Source organism: Malurus melanocephalus, unplaced genomic scaffold (genome assembly GCF_030028575.1).
Source record: "Malurus melanocephalus ecotype Western Australia unplaced genomic scaffold, MMel_1.1 scaffold_188, whole genome shotgun sequence".
Classification (NCBI taxonomy): domain Eukaryota; kingdom Metazoa; phylum Chordata; class Aves; order Passeriformes; family Maluridae; genus Malurus; species Malurus melanocephalus.
Window position 1 is genome coordinate 455,522 of NW_026623420.1, and position 16,135 is coordinate 471,656.

Below are 16,135 nucleotides of genomic sequence, written 5' to 3' on the forward strand. Positions count from 1 at the left end.
TCAGTGAGGAATTCAAACAAGTGTGTAGGAGCTTCCAAAACAAACAAACAAAATACCAACAGAAAGTGAGCTCTCAGTTGCAAGTGCTTCATATTAACTGCAAGCCTAAAGTGTATCTCGGGGCTTCCCTCGCCTTATGAAACCACTGCCTGAACACTCCTCCACTTCTGACTGAAGAGGGAGAAGAATAAACCCTCAAATCCCCGGCTGTTTGACCAACCCACTGCTATGTTAGGCTGATATGTTGTCCAGGTGAGTACAATGAGAAACAACAAAAAAAATAAACTAAAATATTACATCTTAGTAATAAAGACTACAATTAGGATAGAATGAGTGTAAATTCAGAATAATTTTAGCACACAGGAGAAAAAGAAATCAAAACAGTTTCAGAGTAATAATCTGTGGCAGGTTAAACCTGAATTAGTCTGACAGCTAAGACAAACTCTGGCATATTGAGTTCAGTGCTTTGTCTATTTATAGTTTACAGATATTTACAGTTAGATCATGTAAAAAAAACCCAGCATTCTGTAGAGAATTGATTTCTAAACGGGGCAGGTCTCCCCAAAGTTAGCAGACTGCTCCCGAGGCAGCCAGGACAGAGAGAGCTGGTACCCAGGCTCACACCAGCTCCCATTTGTGAGAACCGCTCTGACAGTGATCCTTCCACTGACAGACGTGTCCTGCCCTCCCACAGAAAAGGCAGGACAGGAAAGACCCCACACTAAAGCTCTAATGACAGCCTGAGTCAGTGCCCAGCCTTCCTTCTGTGCTGAGCTCTCTTGTCCCAGGTTTCCAGGGGTTTGTCAGTGACCTGGCATCTCTGTAACCCTCCCTCCAACACTGCTGCTCAGCCACGTATTGCAYTGAACTTAGTCCATGCCCTCGTTCATCTGCTCATCTGACATGAACACGAAAGAGATAAGGTCTCGTGGAAACTCCCATGACTGCCAAGCACTTTAGCTCTAAAGTGCACCTTGAGCTTCCCAGCCCACATTATTATTCCCAAAGAAAATGAAAACCTGGAAAAAAAAATATTTCTAATGCCTTGACAGATCCATCAGTTCCCATTAAAAATAGAGAAGCTATTACAGAAAGTGAGCAAGCACCTGAATTATRGATCACACAGGCCTGGGGTGGTGTCACCGCACCTGGCAGGGGACAGGGCTCGGCTCCCCTGCAGCACCTTCAGCGGGGCTGAGGGACGACCACGGCCTCTTGCCACTCATTGGCAGTGACACACGGCAGGATGAGTGGGTGGGAGGGAGGGATGCAGAAGAGCTCCCACAACGCCAATTTCAGTGTCAATAGCTTGTTCTCMACACAAAGGCCTGTAACTTTAATCACAAAAGTGGTTACAAGAGCTGATCCAAAGCTTGGGAAGAGGTCTGGTTTCTGTTTGGGGACAGTATAATGTGTAGCTCTATTTATATCCCTCTGGGATATAAATAACACTGGGGGTGTTTTACCACTGAAACAACCTTTATACGATGTCACCCGTGTGTATCACTGTCCTTGTGAGCAGGTGATGAAAGTTGAAACTGCGAGCGACCCGCATACACTGAGTTATGTTTGTGGGGCCCGGTGGGTGCTGGATGCCAGTGGGACACACACAGCTCCGGGCACACACACACAGTGCCCTGGGAACACACACACAGCTCCGGGCACACACAGCTATGGGACACACACAGCTATAGGACACACACACAGTGCCCTGGGAACACACACACAGCTCCGGGCACACACACAGTGCCCTGGGAACACACACACAGCTCCGGGCACACACACACAGTGCCCTGGGAACACACACACAGCTCCGGGCACACACACACAGTGCCCCGGACACACACAATCCCCCGGGCACACGCAGCCACGGGACACACGCAGCGAAGGGACACACGAAGGCCCCGCACACAAGCACCCAGGCCCCCCGCAGCCCCCGCAGCACCGCCCCGCCGTGCCGGGCCCCGGGGCGCCATTGGCCGCCGGTGCGGTGGGCGGGGAGCGGCGAGCGGGGAGCGGGGCCCGGCCCTGCAGCGGAGCGGGCCCGGTGCGGCCGCGGGAGCGCTCGGCGGGGCCGGCCGGGAGGTACGGGGCGAGCGGGGCTGGAGCGGGCCGGGGGGGCCGGGGGTTTTCTGCCGCGGGGCTGGATCGGGGGGACAGGAGCGGTGGGGTGGGGGAGGAGTGGCCATGCCCTCCACCGGGGCTCGGCCGGGGGTCCCGCGGTGTGTCCYGCCCGCCCGGGATCCCCCGGTATGTACCGCCCGGGGTCCGCGATGTATTCTGCCCCTCCGGGTCCCGCCACGCGTGTGCGGTGCCTGCGCRGCCCGAGCGCCGCTCAGAGGGGCGGGTATTTTGGGGTTTTTAGAGGGACTCTTTAAGTTCCCAACTTTGCCGTGTACCAGACCGCAGACACTGCTCCCGCCGCGGAGCTGTGAGCGGAGCCCCGCTCGGGCCGTGCCCCCTTCCAGAGGGATGCCGGCAGGGACAGGGAATTGTCGCTCCCCTCGGTGGTTCCCCGTCGCCAGCCAGCCCGTGGGTGGCGTTAGTCACGGGTCCGTTAGCTGCGGGCGGAGTGCCCGGGGATGTGGGGGGACGGAGGGGGTGGGTGAGGCTCTGCCTTGAGTTTCGTGTTTTCCTCCCCTCCTCCCTTTTTCCCTCCCTTCCTCTGCTGCTTGGGCGCCTCTGAGCCTGGCTGGCACTCGCAGCAGCCACAGCTGAGTTCAAGCTGCCAGCAGCTGGGTTTGGTGRCATCAGCCTGATCTCAAATGCCACTGCTCGGCCAGCCCCTTGCTCTGAGCAGCAGTGGCAAGAAGCTTGGTGGCTCAGTCAGTCCATGTCCCACTGGGACTGGTGACATTCTCAGCGGCCCAGTGTGACAGTCCTAAAGTGTRCATGTGCTGCACGGGGTTCCTCATGAGTATGGCAGCAGGGAGGGTGCCAGAGCCTGCCCCCCTTACCCCAGCARCCCAGCAGTTGCAGCATGCCGGGAAATAGGGAGAAGCAAGCTGAAATGCCCTCGGACAGGAAAAGGAGAGGAACTTCGTTTTTCTTGCTCTTTATGCCTGCTCGGGCAGCTGCGTCCTACTTGCAGTCCTTGGTGAACAAGAACTTATGTCAGCCCTAACTCTAGGAGAAATTTCTCAGCTGAGCAAGGCAGAAAGAGGGAGTAAAGGAAAGCTGCAGAGAGATGAGGCTCGGGGCATTTTCTGCTGGCAGCCTTCAGCAGTCAAMTCTCGGTGTGCTGACACTCAGGGACCATCCCATGAGTGGTATGCATTAGGTATGCAATGGACACCGAGCCTGTCAGATCTGCCTGATGGCAGAAACAGAAGGATCAGGTAGGACAGCTCGCTACATTGGTACACCTAAGCCTTAGATACATACAGCCTTGAAAAACATACCCCAGACTCGCTGACCCTGGAGCTTAAGTTGAAATGCTGTGCCTGGCAGGCATCAACATGACTGYTCATAATCACAAGTGAACAAGCGCTCATTGTTAAGTGTTGTGGCGTGCTTACTTCTGGAGTGGAGTGCCAAGTCTATTTTTTGTCCTTTGAATATCAGTCATATTCACTGCATAGCCTTTGATCACATGCAAAACCAGCAGATCTCGATGAATAAAACAAGCCCAGAATTCCCCATGCCAGAAACCTCTGTGAAAAGCAGCACGCCAGCAAAGCACATCTTGCCACCCTCATTTCAGCTGGGTAAGCTGCTGCTGSTGCTGCATGTGGTATGTGGGCATGTGTAGCACTTGGTAATAAGCACTGTGACCCTGCTGACCTGACACAGCAAACTTGAGCAAACAGCTAAAAATATATATTTCCCAAAATGAACAAAATAGATTATACTTCATAACCTTGTTTTGTTCCAAAGGGAGAGGCTCTCATCTCCCAGGAAAGAAGATCATAGTAACACTCAGCAGCTATCTTTATTTACCAAATTCACAAAGAGCTTGCGCTCCAAGCCAAACTGTGGATTATTTGCAGTGAGTCACGGTATTAACATGAAATTGGGTTTTATGTGGTTAGTCAAGCTGAGTGCTGTGTGGAACTGGGGGCAGGATGGATCTGGCTTGTGGTGGGATGTGATGAGTCAGCCCCTCAGACGGCTGTTTCTCCCCCCAGCCTGAACAGGGAGCACACGGAGGGATAGAGTTAGTTGTCCAAGTCTAAAGGCAGGCAGAAATCCCACTCCTACTATTTTTTTTTCCTTTTTATTGTATGTGCTGTTCTCCAGTCGCTTAGACCTGAGGGGAGAGAGATGGAAGGAAAACATTCTACTTTTGCATCCCAGMAAAACTCCTTCAGGAAATACCCTGGGCTAGAGCAGCCAACAATTTTAGTCTTAGCAGAGAAGATTTTCCCACGACAGAGTTGCCTTTTCTTTGGTTAACTTGTGGCATYGAGGTAGGTAACAAACCAGAGGGTTTGTAAGCACATTGCTGCAGGTGGAAGTGTGATGTGTAATGACAGTTCACCTTCATTTCTGTCACACTGCWGGACTGTGTCCAGCCCCTTCTCCTYTTGCTCCATGCAGTARGTCCAGAAGCTTCCTGGCCTGTGCAGGGACACAGATCAATGCAAGAGCCAAAGCTTTCACAGCAGCAGAGCTGACTCTCCTCTGTGAAAATGAGCTTGGGTTTCATGGCTCTGTGCAGGCACTGTCTTTATATCTGACAAAATGTTTTCATTTCCCCTGAGATCAAGTGCACAGAGATCACTAGAAACAGAGTCATGWCAAGTACCATATGCTCTTCAGAGGCTGGACCATGCTTCTAAACTACTTAAAATAAATGAGAGGCTAAAAGCTCCATCATCCAGAAGCATGAGGAAGCAGRACTGGTGGGACTGCTTTCATTTATCCCATTTGATGTTGCTGGTGCCAGAAGTTCTTGACAGTAATTTTTTGTATTCACAGTCTACCCACCAAAGATCCCAAGYTGTAATTTGAGTTTTTTATTATTTGTGTGCTCATCTTGCTCTTTCACTCAGAAGCTCCTCATCYAGGGATTTGTGGAGAGACCACATCCCAGGACAGGTGAGACTCTGGGAACCTCTAGTCAAGGAGTTTGGTGTGCAGCTGTGGACCACATTTTGCCCTGCCTGTTTGTTCTTCAGCCTAATTTGTGTATTTAAGAGGGAGAGGGTAAAAACTCCTTGTGCTTATTGCAGCAGGGCATCTCCTTCCTGTGCATGGATCCACTCAGGCTGCTGGATCCACGATGGAATGAGCCTCTCTCCTCTCTGATGATGAGGAACAAACACTTGCACAGCTGCTGCGGTCTGTGCCAGGGCAGGTTGGTTGGGGTGTGATTTCAGCCGCTGCTGCTGGAGTCAGGTCCTGGATTCCCCCTCTGGCTGCAGCCCAGCCTGGCCAGAGCACTCAGTTCAATGTGAACTGCCCACTCACACGAGTGGATGTGCCCAACACTGCCCAGCTCCATCCAGCACMTTCCAATGCTGTGAGGTCCTGCAGAAACACATCCTTCCCCCCAGCTTGGGGGGTCCCTTGAGGAAGGCAGCTCTTCAGGAGCACTGACCACTCAGGGCCTCTCAAGCTATTTCTGCAGGGTAAGTCACTTCATTTAGGTTTCCCATAGCTAAACCTGTCTTTGCCTTGTGCCTTTTCACCCTGGAGAAGGAAGTTCTGGGAATTCAGAGGAGTTGCCAGGTCTGTCTGCCAGATGGTCAGGTGAGAGGTACACGGTGTGCAGTAGCCTCCAGCTGCAGCTCTGTGGTTTCCCTTCAGCACAGCAAAGGGGTGATTAGGGCTCAAGGACAATGGTAGAACGCCCTGAACACACAGGAGTGGGCATATTGTCATCCTTTCTTCCCTTTCCCCTGCAGCCTCCTTGGCAGCAGGGACTCTGGGCAAGGAGCACAGGGATAACAGTGGGGAGCAGCTCTGCACTGGTGGTTCCATGAGCCATGAGCAGCAGCCAGGGTAACAACGCATGTCCCTGTGATCTGGGAGCTGTCTCGTGATGGCTCAGCTACCTCGCTGGGCAGGAAATGACTCASATTCCCATGGCCAGCGGGCCTTGGGGCAGCACCCTCCAGCCTGCAAGGGGCAATGAAAAACGGGCTCACAGGGAGCGCCTTCCTTACTGCAGACTGCCAACAGCAAACAGCTGCTTTCACTTCAGAGTTACGCTTACCTGCGTTTCCTGTTAGAGCAAAACCCCAGCACACTCTCAAACCCCCAAACTGTGTGAGAAGGAGGGTACAGAGGTGTGGGGGAGATGAGTGTGCTGCCTTCCACTTCCCCTTCAGCAGAGATCACACTTTCAGAATGATGTGTCTTGCATCTGGAAGCACCATCAACCCTGGGATAAGGGAGGAAAGGCTTAGCTTGGTGTGGCTTTATTCACATCATGAGGACTTTTTTCTATTTTTTTTTCCCCCCTTTTTGTCATGCATGGAGGACCACCAGGAACAAGTGATAATCAGAGTTTTTTTCTGTTCCTGCCTCAGCTCTGGCCTGAAATGGAGCTGTAKGGTGTGTGTATCTGTAACTAATCCATGAAAAAGCAGGTGTGCAGTCAGAAATGGGAGGCTTGCTCTCAAGACCCTTTTATGCAGATCTATGGATCTGTATAAAATCAGTTTGAGACCAAGCTGCTTTCTTTTCTGTGGGCACACAGTGAGACTGGTAAAAAGCACATCTGTAATGGAAGAGCTGGCTCTGCCTTCAAGGGCTTCCACTGCTGCAAACTGAACTGTCCCAATATAGCCTAGGCTGTTGCGAAGGGAGGTCACAAGGTTTGAAGAGTTAATTTARAAAGGTRAAAAAATAAAGCAAGGAGTRCTTGGGAGATGACTTGTACCCTCAGATGGYGTTAGGAGCATCTCACCTGTGCACACACTGGCTGCTCACCTTCACCCCAGTGCAGATGTTTGCAGCTTCACCACTTCCCTCTTTGTTTTCCTCTCTTCAGAGTGAGCTGGAGATGATGGACCATCTTGCAAACACCGAGATCAACAGCCAGCGCATTGCTGCTGTGGAAAACTGCTTTGGGGCTTCCGGACAGCCCTTAGCCTTGCCGGGCAGGGTCCTTCTGGGGGAAGGGATTTTAACCAAAGAATGCCGCAAGAAACCAAAGCCTCGCATATTTTTCCTTTTCAACGACATCCTCGTCTACGGCAGCATAGTCATCAACAAAAGGAAGTACAATTCCCAGCACATCATCCCCCTTGAAGATGTCACTCTGGAGACGCTGCCAGACACCTTGCAGATGAAGAACCGTTGGATGATTAAAACCTCCAAGAAGTCCTTTGTGGTTTCCGCAGCCTCGCTCACGGAGAGGAAGGAGTGGATCAGCCATCTGGAGGAGTGCATCAAGCACCTGCTGACCAAGACGGGCCGGCAGCCCTGCACGGAGCACGCGGCCCCCTGGATCCCCGACAAGGCCACCGACATCTGCATGCGCTGCACGCAGACCAAGTTCTCCACGCTCACCCGCCGGCACCACTGCCGCAAGTGCGGCTTCGTCGTGTGCGCAGACTGCTCCAGGCAGAGGTTCCTGATGCCCCGGCTGTCCCCCAAGCCCCTCAGGGTCTGCAACCTGTGCTACAGGCAGCTGCTGGCCGAGAAGAAGAAGGAGGCAGAGGTGGATCAGAGGCAGATGGGGCCGATCCGCTCTGCCRTCCAGGGCTATGAACCCTCCAGTGGTGATGACAGCGACAAATCTGATGATGAGAAAGCTGAGCAGTGGCCAGCAGACACAGAGTTTTATACCTCAGAAGTATCCTGGTCATCTTTCCATAGCTGACCTCCCTGTGAGTTGGTGGTGTTTAGACACTGGGAAGCCAATCTGGCCTCCAATGCATGTCCTTCTCAATGTTTCCTCTGAAGGCTGTGCCTAGGAAGGTGGATCTTGGCCCCTGTGAGTGGTGTCAGAGCAGTRATGAGGTTACCCCTCTGAGAATGTCTCATATGTTGTGAGCAGAGAGGAGCAGCTCGGTGAAGARCACTGAAGACTGGGGCAGTACCCTGTGGATCAATCTTGGCCAAATGAGCTCACCTCCAGTGCCTTATACTTTCTCTCTGCTAAAACACAGTAATATGAACTTCTTTCTTGAGATGTTTTGAGATTGGCTCTTGGGAGAAAAGGAGCAAGTAATCCTGGAGTTGAACACACTTGCCTGCTCACAGTGTGTTCTTGTCATGGCAATGGCCACTCTGGATGCTGCTTTCCATGAGCATTCTGAGATTCTCACTGCAAGTGTGCCAGCCTGAGGGAAGAGCTGCTCATCCCTGCACAGTAAGGCCAGCAGCAGCTTCCTGGGCCAGGAGGAGGAAGGAGAGGGGAAAGGGACAGGTGACATTACACTGAGCAGTGAAATACAGAGGGAGAGGTACTGCAGTTCACTCAGCTGAGTGCAGAGCCCAGATCTCAAACACAGGCAGTTGCACCAAATTACTAGAAACTTGAAGAACTCAAGCCTATCAGGTATTAGGACAGCCCAGGGAAGACTTGTTCAAAGTCTTAGAAAATCCAGGAAAAAGCCCCAAATTAAGATCCTGTGAAGTACAGCACCTCAACTTCCTCTTCCCTCCTGGGCTGCTGCCCAAGGCATTGGATTCTCACTTGTGGGCTCACCTCCTGCCTTACCAGTCTCATGAGTCCAAAGTTAAGGTCGTTTATGTACTTCAAGGATGGGAGCCAAAGACTTTACAGTTAACTTGAGATCAACTTTAATGTTCAAATTCAGTTAGAAACAAACTGTGTTTATTCAACTATTCTATCATAATGTAGGGTGGGAATAAATATACAAGAAATCAGACAACAGCAAGTGTTTTGCAGCAGACATTTCTACAAACTCTGTTATTACTTCTAGTATATTTTTGTATTGTGTATTTTGTGGTCTGGAAAAGCAGCATGGCTGGGAATACACTGCCAATGATCTAAAATGTTTCCTTACCATGACCTGTTACAAGCAGTGCATTGCTTGACAGATGGCTATGGGTTTTTTTTAAATTTCAGTTCAAGATAATAATTCTTACTGTCTTTTATAAAGTGCTACTGTTCCAGTGAATTTGTATCACTTGACTGTGTGTGAATAAAGAAGGCACGGCCAACAGGAAGGAGCCAGGAAAACAGGACCATAAAGTGTTATTATTGAACAACAGTCTTAACAGGAGCTGGGATCCAGGCCCGGCCAGCCCAGCACAAGTTGTGATTCCTCAGCTGTGGGGAGACTGTTCTAATTTCTATTTACTGCTTGAAGGTAATGGCATCAAATCTGGTGCTTCCTTTCTATTTATACCCTGTCATCCTTTGACAGACTTTTCCCAAGTCTTTTGCAATCCTCTGCAGTAGTCTGTATTAATTGGAACGGTATTTTTCCGGTGGGGACACAGCTTAGAGTGGGCCAGCAAACCTTATGACCTAAGCAGATGTTTTTGGGCTTTAAAGCAATAAGTACACTGAGTTCTGTTTTTTCCATCCCTCTCCAGGCTTAGTTCCTAACTCTTCACAGCAGTGATTGTTTTTACAATGCCTCCCACCCACCAGAAGGGTGTACATGCTATGCAAACAGAAAATGACCTTAAAAACAAACAGCCATTAGAATGGTTCACCAGCCAAAAATAGCCCAGCTTGCTGAATCTGCTTCCATAGCTGGCATTCCAGTTCCCTGCTCCTGAGGTGAAACTCCCAGTTTCCTCCTAGTAACTGGCTCCAGAAATGTATTGCAGTYATGAATATAATCCTTAGTTCTCTTAGATTTGTGTTCTTACTTTGTGTTCGAAGGACTTACTCTGACCAGCCCTGAAAGACCTATGAACTGCTTTTATGCTGTAAGGAGGGACAGGCAGGCCTGTAACAAATGCCTTCTTGGTGAGCAAGAGCTTTTCTTAATCACATCACAGCAGGGAAAAAAAAAAGAGAGAAAAACCAAGCAAACCACCAAAAACAACCCAGCCCCATTTTTTGGTGCATGCTGTTGGTGGCTTTTGGGAAATGCACCTTCCACCAACTGGAAGCCCCAAGAAACCAAGCAATTCTTAAACTTGTAAAAGGATCCTGCCCAGGAAAACATGGGGAAATTCAAACAAAGCCTCTCCCCCACTTCCTGAAGTTCTGCTGCRGAGCTCACTGGGATTAGAGCCTGGGGCTCCTGGCTCCTGGCCTGCTGAACACATGGGTTTTAAATCACAGGCTGTGTGCTGTTACAGTCCAGCCTGGAGTTTTCCAGCYTCATTCTATCTCCAGTGCATTAACAAGGCATTTCCTGATGGTTTGTATTCTGTTTTAGCTAAATAAAGGCCTTACCAGAGATTSATTACAGTTTGCAGCCCCATGTGACCAGGAAGAGCAGCAGCTCAAATGCTCACCTTGGGAAACATCTGCAGGCTGGAGGGTTTGTGGGGTCACATCCTCCTCCTGAAGGACTCCCAGACGTGATATATGGGGATCCTTTGCCAGAAGAGGTTCCTTGCTCAGCTCTTGCCTGAAAGTGTCGCCATTGCACACCATCCTCTTCTGATCTGCAGAGCTGGTTGAAGGGGAGGAAAAGGATGGCACTGGATGAAAGCTTAAGGAAGGGTAATGGGGAGGTTTGCTCTTTAAATAAACTGAAAGGATCAAAAAGGGTTCAATGAAAGCCATGTGTTCCACTGTCCCAAGGCACAGCCCAAGCACACCTCCAGCTCCCAGGCACACAGCACTGCTCCCAGCACAGTGCTGACTCTGCATTCACAAGCACTCAGGAGGGAGAAGTGAGCCAGCTGCTTTGAGTCTTGCTCCCAGTTACTCAGTTTCTATCCAAGCTGGAGTTCTGGCTCTACCACAGCTCACAGCCTTTTCCAGCTTACTACTGCTGCAAGGCAGTTTCTTGTGTTCCTCACCCAGCCGGGATTTTTGATTAGGAGGAGGAATTGAGGAGTACACATGGTGCCAACAGCTCCTGAGCTGTAAAGTGATGTCCCCTCCATGAAAAATACAGCCTTCTGTTTCTCACTCTTTCTGCTGCAGGCCATGGACATTTAAGAATGGTGCTGGCAGTAAGGAGGTGTTACACTGCTGTCCCATCCATTATGGACACAAAACAGCTGCAAGAAATCCTTGCTCTGCGTGCTGGAGATGGCGTCCGGGGCACCCAGAGAGGAGCACTGGGTGTAAAGCACTGCAGGGACAATACCCAGCCAGGTCTGCTTTATGTGATGTGTCACAGGCAGGAACAACCCCAGTGCTGTGCAGGTGCATGGGAAGGAGCCTCTCCTGCCTGTGAACCTATTCATAAAACCTCCAAACGCAGCCAGTGCTGCAGTCGTGTGCAGCAGGTGGAGCAAGGAGGCAGCCAGGGAGGGTGTGAAGTGCTGCTGAGCACTGAGCAACACTGAAGCTGGCATTTGACTTCGATTCCAGTAAGGGGCGGAAATGTGAAGCAGCAATAAACAGGTTTTCTGTAAACCTCTTACAGAGGGGTTCACAGCCCAGAGCGAGTTACACAAMCCCCCAGTCTGTTCCTGTAGGTAAAGGACAGAAAAAGTAGGAGGGGAGCTAGATAAAAGGTTTTGCTTTAGCAAAGCTCTCTCGTGCAGCGCCTTCTGTTGCACACACCCKGGGGCAGAGCATCTGCTGCCGCCAGCAATCCTGCTACCTGTGATCCTGCTGCCCAGACTGCCCCAGGCAGCAAGGGATTGCTGAGCTTTGTCCAACCTCTCCTTTTTTTAATCAGAAACACAATGAGTTTTAGTGGCAACCTATGGGCAAAAATGGATGTGAGAAGGAAAAAGCATTAACTCAAGGCCAGACAGGTCTCTTTTCCTCTAACAGCAACAAGAAAAAAAAAAAAAAAACAAAAACATTTTTACCAGCAAACCAACCCACAAACCAGAGCCAGCAGCACCCAGGTCACAGTTTCCTGGCTTCCAGCAGAGCCTCTGATGTGAGTGCTCAGCAGCAAGTTCCAGGCAAACCAACGTGAGTCTCTAGATCCTCCCAAAAGTGTCCTTGAGCACACCTGTTTCCTGTTTGAGCAGCCTCTAAGAGCCAGGTGGTGTCCATAGTCCAGAGGTCTTTCATACACTCCCACAGGGCTCTGCACGCCCTGTGAGCCAGCCCTGCCCCCCAGGCACCCCAGTGCCAGCTCTCCATCCATCCCCTGGGGCTGGGGCCACAGCATCTTCCCCCTGCACAGCCCCGTGGGCAGCAGGGACCTGCAGGGGTGTCTCCTCTGGGGGAAAGGCTGCTTTTCACTGGYTTACAGGATCCAGCTGCTCTCCCTGACACACTCCCAATCCTCAGCTGTCTGTACAGCCCAGGGGAGCAGTGACACTGTGCATTAACCCTGCTGGGGCCTCTGCAGCACAGCTCTCTGCTGGGGCTCACCCAGGGCAGATGCCTTTCCCCCAAACCTCAGCAGAGACAGGCTGGTGTCTGTCACATCCGTCCTACGACAGGGGAGGCCTTGTCCCAGGGGGGTCAGGCTGCAGTTGTGTTTGTTCATTGCTCAGCACTGGGTTCCAGGCAGATACAACCCCCTCGGGCTGAGCATGCTCCTCTGTCTGTGCTGGGTCCCACAGGCACTGGGATGTCACACGCTGCAGCCATCTGTTTGCAAGGAAACTGCTTTAATGATGAGAGGTACTACAAAATCCACTGGCAGTGAGCTATGGCGTTAATCTGGGGAGAATGACAAATGGAGACTGCCACACKTGGCTACTTCAAGACTCAACAGTACTGCTGCTGCTCCATGTAACACAGCAGTTAGAGGTGTGTTAGCTCCCCTGAGCAGGGGCAGCCCTCACAGCACACCCTGGAGCCCAAGGACAGCCAGCCCTCTGGAGCAGGAGCGCTGCAGGCACATAGCAAGCACAGGGCAGCACCCCTCACACCAACCAGCTGAGAGTCTCCCGTCCCCCTCAGGGACACACAGGCAAAGCCCAGCACTTGGCTGTGTCCAGAAGGGATCTTGAAAGATGTGTTTGTTGGTTGAGCCCTTACATGTCAGAGCTCCACAGAGCTGAGATTCCCCATTTCAGCACCCCCAGCACTCGAAAGAGCCATCTGGGCAGCGCATGAAGAATGGGGGAGCCCCAGCACAGAAAATGCTGCTCCCTTGGGAGAGGGGGGAAGGGTCCTGTGCTGGAAGCTGGCAGAGGAGCTGCTCATTGCTAAGCACAAACACCACAGCAGCCCAGACACAGACTGTGACAGGCAGCTCCAGAGCAGATGTGGTGTGAGCAGCTGTTGGGAGCACACCAGGCTCATCACCTCCAGTACAGCCCTGTCTCCCTCTCAGAGCACCTTAACTTTCTCCTCCTGCTCATCTTCCCCACCAGAAATTGCCTCTGGTGGTTGGATTTTCCTGGGACCAGCTCATCCAGCTACACTGGGAAAGGCTGCAGTGAGCAGGGCATCCCTCGCAGCTGTAGCAGCCCTGCACAACAGACACCTCTGTGAGCTGGGGATTCCTGGCTGCAGGTTTGGGAGTGACAACAAGACAGGGGAACAGAAGGAGCTTACATATATACATGTATATATAGTATATATATATATATATATATATATAAAATCAGTTCTATGAGAATACTTAAACATTCAAAATGAAACAAGAAACTTGACTCATGTAATCTCTCTCTGTTAAACAACTTTCCTTTCTGCAAAACAGAGCAATAGCATGACCATATCTTAATACAGCTTCCACTTTGAAAGGTTATGATTAAAGATTTCCTTCTTTAAAAATATGGCCTAGCACTTTGGATTCTGATGGCATGGAGACATTTTTTTTCTGTAGGGCAAGAAATAAAGACATTTCGTTTATTTTTTAAATTGATATTGCAGTTTTGAGATCATTAAATAACTGATTGCAGCTGATGGACCAGGAGAGGTCAAGGCCTCTGCTTAATCACTTGTTTGTACACTGGAAAGCATTCAGGGAGGAAGGCTCCACTCCCGAGCAGAAGAAACAGCACAAAGGCAAATGGGCAGGTCTTCCCTAGCACAGGAAACCCCTTTTGCACAACACAAAACATGCCATGGTTTTTTCAGAACATGATTGCTTTGGCAACTCAAACATCGTATTTTCCTCAGAGCACCTAGTGTGTTGGCACAACACTGCAGGAATGCACAAGTATGGGAGAACATGAAAGCAGTTTTACTAAAGCAGAGCCAGAATTCACCTACCCCAAAATCATGARGGACAGCATCTAAGACACCTACAGAGCAATACTTGTGCTGCTTTAGTCTCTTGTCAGCCTGGTGAGAAACTTGTGGAGGCAGTGGTTGGTCCTGGCCCGTGTGACKAGTCCTCACTATCAAGCTACCTAATCACTATTTGAGCACACTTCTGTTTTGGCACTTAGAGTATCCTGTGCCAAATAGCTCCACAATTCCCTGCTACATGGTGTGAACAAGCACTTCCCCTTACCTCTGCCAGTTCTGGGGGCACACCCTGCCTGCGATACCACAGTATTGTTCCTCCTATTCATCTCTGTGCCATCCACAGCTCTGACCAAATCTCCCACCATTAGTGCCTTTTCCAGGTAGAACAGTTTAAACCATCCCATCTCTTCACACAGGTGCCCTCCCATAGATTATCCTTCCCTCCATCCTTCACAGCTCTCTAATACCTTCTGGCTCCAAAAGGACAAACCCGAGTGGACCAAGCAGACTGCACAGACAATGCAAGATGTGGCTGCTACCTGGATTTATTCAATGACCTAACTACATTTACCTCCTTCTTGGTTTCCTTTTCCAGCTGCCCATACCTTCTCATTGCCTTGACCCACTGCTGAGCATTGAGCTTGTACTGTCAGAAGTCTGTCCAGTGACCTCAAGCTCTTTCCTGAGAGAAAATAGGTTATTCTGAGCCCAGCACTGTATAATCGGGGTTATCCTTCTGGTGGCACTTACCAATACCCAGCATTCTGCTGACTGCAGGCTCATGGCAATGTTTGCAGCTGCTGGCAGGCACGGGGGTGCGGCATGAAGGTGCTTTACTGCCTGGCTTTGAAATCATGCAGATAAAGCAGAGCACCCACTCTATTCCTTGCCACGGCAGCACAGCACGGCGTGATCTTGTTTTCCTTTGTCACAAGCACACAGCAGGCTGATCCTGTACTTAGAACACAGCATCAGAGCACAGAACTGGGGCTCTTTGGCTAAATTCAGCAGTGCCTGGGTTTATTCCACTCAGTAGCACTGGAACTGTATTCTCTGGGCAGGGTTAAGAGGTGCTGTGGCTGGAAATTGAGCTGCTGCAAAACACCGCAACCACATCATTAAACACTTGGCACGTGCTGCTTTCCATGAATTCCCGAGATTCCCAAAGATGCACCAAAAGACTTGGAGCAGCTTTGAAGCTGGCTGGGTTGTTGGGGTGTGAGCAGCCAGTAGTTAGTTAATTGATTTCCTGATTGCTATCTGCACCCGATTTTGGTCTATTGCATAAGAACTCAGCACAGTTACATTAGGCACAACACAAATATATACCTTTGTCACGAGGCAGCTTAATTAGTTGGTAAGAGCAGAGCACTTTGAAGATGTAGAGCACTACAAGAGTGCTCCTTATTATCCTAGCTGCTACTTACCATTAGTGGCACAATGTGAAGGCTAATCTTCACCCCACACTCACCAGGGATGTGCTGCTGCCATTGTCAGCAGCCCCAGTCCCACGGGGCCGGGCTGAGGACATGAAAGTCCGAAATTAGGATTAGACTCAGCGCCAGCACAGGCTCCTGCAGAGTTAAACTTCAGAGGCAGCAGAAAGCCTCAAGTATGCAGGCAGCTGCCAGGCAATGGGAGGCTGTTCGCTGTGGTTCTGGAACAAATACTTTTATACACAGATTCCTGGAGAGAATGGCTGGGAAAAAGCATGCAAGCCCCTTTTATGGAAGACAGCAAAATCGAATCCAGAAGCCTGCCTCATCAGTRCCCTAGTTAGCCTTTTATTACAGACTTTGTTCCTGCATAAGCCATTAATAAACTGCAGTTTGGTCAAAGTCTGCTGCAYAAACTGTGGCTCAAAGACAGGCACAGAGCAGGCAGCTGATTCTTACTGTTACTCCAGCAAGTATTCCACTTCAATACACTATTTGCTAGATCATTTTGCCCTGTCCCCTGGTTTGTTGAGCAACAAAGTGTTTGTTCTTGCACCCCGTCTCTCCCAAGCCCAAATATTAG

General features: G+C 50.5%; 1 protein-coding gene across 2 annotated transcripts; it reads left to right on the top strand.

Moving 5' to 3' along the window:
* Positions 1 to 2,017: 2,017 nt before the first annotated feature.
* PLEKHF1 (pleckstrin homology and FYVE domain containing 1) lies at positions 2,018 to 10,456 on the top strand. 2 transcript variants are annotated; one of them, XM_057373160.1, is made up of 3 exons: positions 2,024 to 2,085; positions 4,240 to 4,409; positions 6,941 to 10,456. In XM_057373160.1, the coding sequence occupies exon 3, from the start codon at positions 6,953 to 6,955 to the stop codon at positions 7,772 to 7,774; it is 822 nt and encodes a 273-aa protein (XP_057229143.1). In that variant the 5' UTR covers positions 2,024 to 2,085; positions 4,240 to 4,409; positions 6,941 to 6,952; the 3' UTR covers positions 7,775 to 10,456. The 2 variants fall into 2 exon arrangements, with proteins under 2 accessions (XP_057229142.1, XP_057229143.1); XM_057373159.1 differs by lacking the exon at positions 4,240 to 4,409 and having other exon boundaries at positions 2,018 to 2,085.
* Positions 10,457 to 16,135: the final 5,679 nt, after the last annotated feature.